The 6,484-nt window shown below is 40.0% G+C and overlaps 1 protein-coding gene across 1 annotated transcript; it reads left to right on the top strand.

Moving 5' to 3' along the window:
- The first annotated feature begins 843 nt into the window (after window positions 1–843).
- Window positions 844–1,599, top strand: LOC104105440 (uncharacterized). Its single transcript, XM_009613745.1, has one exon. The coding sequence runs from the start codon at window positions 844–846 to the stop codon at window positions 1,597–1,599; it is 756 nt and encodes a 251-aa protein (XP_009612040.1).
- Window positions 1,600–6,484: the final 4,885 nt, after the last annotated feature.

The raw sequence follows: 6,484 nt of genomic DNA on the forward strand, positions 1-6,484 counted from the left end.
ATAAGAAACAGGAGTACTTATTACTACTAGTAAATAGTAATAACAAATATTTGTAAATGTAATTAATTTATCGTTACTTTCTGCCTAAAATTTTATAATAGGTAATATATAAATATTTACCATTTTCTCGTTTCAATTTTCCTTTTGACTAATTCACTCCCATTCATGTATTTATTTATGAGTACACTTTTTATATTTCAAAACCAATCACTTATATATATATATATATCCTATATGATTGGAATTATACCAATATTTTGTGTACGATAATCAATATATAAGCAATTTAAGTGATTGATTTTGAAATAATGGATAAATTCTTGTATTTATGTAGAATTTCATTACAATTATTACCGCAACTTAATATATGTAATATCCTGATTTATCCCCCTTTTAGTACCACGGCATGGCATTGAGCCATAGAACCAACACAACATATTTATTTGGAGCCTGAGTTGGAAGTGTTGAACTCTTGAAGACCAAAATGTGTCTTCTGTCAATTATTTATAGATCAAACGCAAAAGAAGATCCTTTTTTAAATTATCGGACGTCTGATTAAAACATAAATAGCTTTTACAAAATCGTATTGTTTATTCCTCACTTGACGGGCACTCTATAAAAATGGCAGGACTATTCTTTTTAAACGGTTCCATTGCTGCAATAAATCCAAATTCCTCAGTCTTTTTCTCTTCTCTTAGTAATAAGCCAAAGCGTCATTCCCATAGCTTCCTTTTACTTCCACCGTTCTTCTTTCCCCTTACTCATTTTTCCTTTCAAATTTTCCCAAAACAAAATCAGTGAACTTTCTATCTTTGGAAAGAGCTTGTATTCATTGCTTTTCAAATGGATGCTTTCGATTTCGGTAGTGAGAAAATAGAAAACAGAGTGATTCTGATATTCCAACGTTTCAAAAGCATTACGAAGCTTTTTCGCATCGTTGAGTTCTGTGTTGGAGTTTTTGTGCTCTTATGGAGCTCTACTCGGTTGCCTTTTGCCGTCAAAATCTCCGGCGAATATTTCCGGCAACTTATCTCCATAATACTTAGCCCTCTCTTCATTTTCCTTATTTGCAACGTCATCGTCCTCACTCTCCTCTTCAAGTCCGGCCGACTCTTCGGAGATTCCTCCTCAACTCTCTGTGCTAGCGCCGAAGCCGAACTCTACGACTCATTCGTCGAAAAGGAAGAGTGCTCCGGCAATTTCACCGCCGGTAACTCGTCTTCGCCGCCGGAACCGGAAGAGATTGTCTACCAAGACAAACAGACTGTATTGGAAGTGAATACTCGGACAATTTTTGAACCCGAAGAAACAGAAACGGTGACGGAGAAGGCATTTTATTCACAAGTTCCACGGAGAACTAAATCGGAGAAGTTTGAAAGAGGAAGTTATAATAAGGAAATAAGCGGAAATAAGCTTCGTAGATCGGAGACGGAGAGATACCAGAAAATCGATAATTCCGGTGATCCGTCGGAAACGGTGTATCCAGTGGATGAATTAAGCAATGAGGAGTTTCAGAAAGCCATTGAGGATTTCATTGCTAAGCAAATCAAATTTCATCAGGAAGAGAAGTTGGCTATTGTTCTTCATAGCCAAGCATAATACTAAGTACTTTTCCTATTTACTGTATTGTCTATTAAAAGAAAAATAAAAATAAAAATTAGAGAACATAAAGTTAGAGTTAATGTACAGAGTGTAATGAATAATAGGAGTCGCAAATCTGTAGGGGAGAGTGGTTGATCTGAGCCGTTGATATTTGGAGTGGATAAAAAGATTCTGAGTGATCTGAGCCGTAGTGCTCGCTATTTTTCCAGAGTGAGCTATGGTTGTTAGGCTCGGAAATTTAGAAGTGTGTTTTATTTTTCCATCTTTGTATTAAAATTAATTAATTAAGATGGAAAAAGGAGGGAATGTATTCCCAAATTCCCACTTTAGTTATTCTTCTCCTATATTTTAAATTTCTTCTTTTTTGGATATATTCCACAAGAAAAATAAAGTTTCTTGTGAAATCAGTGTTAATCTATATAATAAACAAACGCTTGTCTTATAATGATAATCAACAAGATATCTCAACATACTTGGATCTAGAAAATAAATTAAGCATGCATGTGTGCGGTGATGAACTGATATGTTGCAGATTTATATATAAGACAAATAAAAATGCCCCTTTTCAGCCATTTAATCTTTAGCTTACAGGTTTTAGATGGATATGAGATGGTCATATAAATTAATAGAACGTAAAATTAAGCAAACACAAATAATGTTCCTTCTGGATAGAACAGAACATGGTAATCAATTCAATTGTAGAACCATATTTAAGTTGCTAAAATGCAGATTGCAGAACAGGTATTAGGTGATGGTAAAGTTATAATTTATATATGAGAAATATATAGTAGAGGAGAAGAATTTTTTTATGGAACTTGAAATAATAGTATCATGAGTCCCAGCACCCTTATTTTTAAACTTCCATTGCACTACAAGAAGTTGACGTCGCTTTTTTCCTAGAAAATTAGGGCTGCGAAATTCCAGTGTTGAATATTTCTCAGCTAGCAGTGTGTCCTTGGCAATGACTACTCAAAAAGGAAAGAGAAAAAGAAATTTTATTCACAAAATTGTGGTTGTGCGATGTAATGTAAATAATGACTAATAATCACGTTTTTCGAGTATATACTTACAAATATTGATCGATGATATCTTGCACTTTTAAAAATATTTTAATGTAGCTATTTTTTGAGTATATACTTACCGACTTGTCTGTATGTTAGTGTACTTCTTGGCTGTGTTTCATCATTTTTTAAAATTCAGTTGATAAAAGCTTGCCTTTTAGGCCAGACTAGGGTATGAATTTTACCTACCCGTAAACGTTTTCTCATTATTGCTAAGTATCATCTTGATTTGGAAATCTCCCCCGTTGTCATGTCTTGAGCTAGCTTTTCCTCTTATATAGATGGAGGAGAAAGTATTTTATTTACTCCATGTTAACTGGACTTTAACTTGTTGAAGCTGAGCAACTTATCGTAACTCGTAAGCATTCACTAAATATGGGGATAATTATAATATGATCAACAGTAAATTCCACTTTTCAATTTGGATGACATCAGAGAATGGTGAACAAGCCAAGAAGTGAATGTTTATCACGTGAAAAGTTGGGCATGCCAAAATATTTGGAGAACACAAGTTGTTTCTCTTCTATGCGAAGAAATGTTACTAGTTACTATCTACGAAAGAATTCAGGATTTAACGAAAAGCCTTTGAACCGAAATATCATGGGTTCTTTTAGAAACTCTGAAAAGTCTAAGTATGGAACATATGAAGAGGAAATCTAATTATTGGAACTTTGAAAAGATTAATTATATATGTGTTTACCCGAAAAATCAGATAATGTTAAATTTGTGTATGGTTCTAAGGATATATGATACAATTTGATACAAATCGTATAAAGAGACAGAAATATGTGTATTCTTGACTATGAGAATGAGAATAGTGAGCAAAAAGAATAAATAAGATAAGGTAAAACAAGCACAAGGAGATATCTTTCAATATGAGAAGTAATCTTTTGTTACAATGTATTCGGTCCCTCTATGCTTACAAGGATTCCCCTTTTATAATAGAGGGATCATACTTTATTTATAATAAAATAAAGCATATAGTGGAGGACCCATGATGAATTGTCTCTTCCTCGATTCCCGCCAAGATTCTCTCCCTTAGTGCGGTTGTAACGGCTCTTGTCTGTGAGCTCGGTACTGGCTCGAACTCGTTATTGGGTCGAGCCCTCGGTTTTGGCTTAAGTTCGTCCTTCGGGGTGGGCGTAGCGCATTTTCGACCTCGAAGCAATGCCTTGCGGATCGATTTGGTCACGGGCTCGATAAAAGTATCGAGCCGACTCCTCGATCAGCCTTCGCACTCGAGGCTCGTTTGTACTGTCTTCGGAACTCATCCCAAAATTCCGCTTCGGTTGCTTACCATTTGAACTCGATCGAACGTAGGAAGGCCGAAATCTATTTCGACCGTATACAGATAGTCCCCTCGTTTTTCAGGAAGTATGTGGTGAGAATCGATATGATCTTCGACGGTTCGATCGGGTTATATGCTGACGTTTTCACAGGGCTCGATCATGACGTATGTGATAGCTGTCCCATTGATTTAGTTTTTCAAGGTATTTAATGCATGTCAGACGGTGGTCGGTCACCTTTGATATTGAAACGCCACGATGCAAACCTATAAATAACCCCTCCATCTAACATTTACCACTTTTACGTTTTCACTCTTCCAAAATTTCTTACCCTTTCTCTCTATTTCGCCGCTTGCAGAGCCATCTACACCAGCGTTTGGTGTCATCAACTTTTCATCTTTCTTTGCCTTTCTTTCTCTCATATCAATGGCCAAAACTTCGAAAACTGTACCTCAGAAGGAGAAAGCTTCTTCTTCACGGTCGTCCGGCGATAAGGCGCTGGTGGAGCCGCCTACCTATGAGTATGTTCCCGGCCCGTGTACTCTGAAGATCGATTTTAAGGTAGATAATCCTTCATCTGTTCCGGGTCGATGTGAACATGTGTCGATGTATATGTGCTCGATAACGGAGGGTCATCTCGAGGCTGTGAGGAAAGACTGCAACTACAGTTCTGAGGTTGTGTTGCAAATTTCCTCCCCCGAAGAGAGCGTCATCACTCATGTGGAGGGGTTTTTAAGTGTTTACACTTACCCCTTCACGTTGGGTCCCGTCGACCCAGTGATCATTGATTTTTGAAAAAGATATCAAGTCACCCTTGGTCAAATTCATCCTTCTCTATGGCGTATAGTAACCTTACTTCGCTTTTTCTCCAACAAGGCCAGGGGGCTGGATTTTTCCCTGAATCACCTCATACGATTGTATCGGCCTCAAATCTTCCGAGGACTAATCAGGCTTCATCATCGGGCATCGAAGGCTTTGATGTCGAGCATCGACGAAGACAAGGATCGGGGTTGGATGGGCCGATATATCCGGGTGAGGACCCGTGACCTCATTCCGGAAGAGAAGATGTCATTCCCCGAGGAATGGAATTTCGACCGTAAGTGGTTTTCATAAGATGCTGCTTTTCGTATCTTTTTCTGATTTTATCTGATGTCTTTCTACGATATACAACTGCCCCTTGGATGCCACAAGCGGTACCCGACCTCGAGGATTGGGTTCGGAAGTTGGCCTCGACTTCCTCTTATGCCAAACGCTCTTGGCGTGATTTGGCAAAAGGTAGATGGGAGGCCAAGAATCATGGTAAGGGCTACTTCTCGCGTTCTTCGAAACGTTTTTTATGCTCCATTCATTACCGATTTTCTTTCATGCAGGTATAACCAAGGATGCCGTTTTGAGGCCTTCGAGTGGTGAAGAAGGAATCAAGTCCCTGGTCCCGGAACCTAGGAAAGATAAGAAGCGAAAAGCTATCTCTCGGTCAGAGGACCCCGAGCCCAAAACTCGAAGGCTGAGGAGGAAGGAAATTGCTCTTTCGATGGATTCGGTCCAACGACTGAGAGAAGAAGAAGAAGAAGAAAAAGATGATGCCTCAGCTTTGGTGATCCGATCTACGAAAGCTGTCGAGGTCGCCAGAGCTTCTGAGCCGATGGCGGCTGTACCAGTCGTGGTCGGTTCCGGTACCCTGAGTCTCGACAGAGCGTCTCGAGCGATTCGCTTGGGAGTATGACAGTGGGTCATTTGCCTTCTCTTCCAACCTTTTCTGAGGAGGCGTTAAAGGAAGCTCGAGAATTGAAGACCCCCGATATGGGCGGAGGCTCTAGTGTAGGGGACACTTTTCGGGATTGCTTTATTGGAGTCGATGATGCCTCCGACATTGGTGACGCTTCTATTCTCCTAGAAGAGGCCCAACATTTCATTTCTCGGGTAATGATTTTACGGTACTTGGTTTCTTCGTTCTTTTCCAAACTTGACTTGTGTTCTTTCCCTACTGTGCAAGCCATTAGTAGGTTTTGAGTCGACCTCAGCCAGTGTGAGGCCGAGCTTCAGAAGGTCTCGGGGGAGAGAGATGCCCTCCGGCTTCTTTGCAGCCAAAAGGACGAGGCTATAAAGGACCTCCAAGCAGATTTGGCTAAGGCTCGTGAAGAAGAGGCCGAACTAGATAAGCATGTGAGCCTCGTTCTGTTAGAGTATGGGTTTGACTCAACTGTGGAAGTTAACCCTTCGTTATCTCAGCTGCAGCAAAAGGTTGAAAAGATCGGGTTACTTCGGGAAGAAGTCGATCAGATCAAGGCTGAATGTAATCGGTGGAAGGAGACTATCGACCGCCTGGCTGCGAAAAAAGAAACCATCTTGGCCAAATTATTATCGGCTGAGGTTCATCTTCGAAGCGTTAAGCAAAAGGGTTCGGCCCAGGCTAATAGGATCGAGGAGCTTGAAACACGGCTTGCTGAGGCCAAGGTGGAGGTTGAGTCGTCGAAAGTCATAGTGGACAAGTCCATTGCCGTGTATCGGGCTGATGCCGAGGCTGCTCAGATGGAG

Source organism: Nicotiana tomentosiformis, chromosome 2, assembly GCF_000390325.3.
Source record: "Nicotiana tomentosiformis chromosome 2, ASM39032v3, whole genome shotgun sequence".
Lineage (NCBI taxonomy): Eukaryota > Viridiplantae > Streptophyta > Magnoliopsida > Solanales > Solanaceae > Nicotiana > Nicotiana tomentosiformis.

Bases quoted from the DNA above. Each gene is read 5' to 3' on its own strand.
- LOC104105440 (XM_009613745.1), top strand. From the start codon at position 844: ATGGATGCTTTCGATTTCGGTAGTGAGAAAATAGAAAACAGAGTGATT.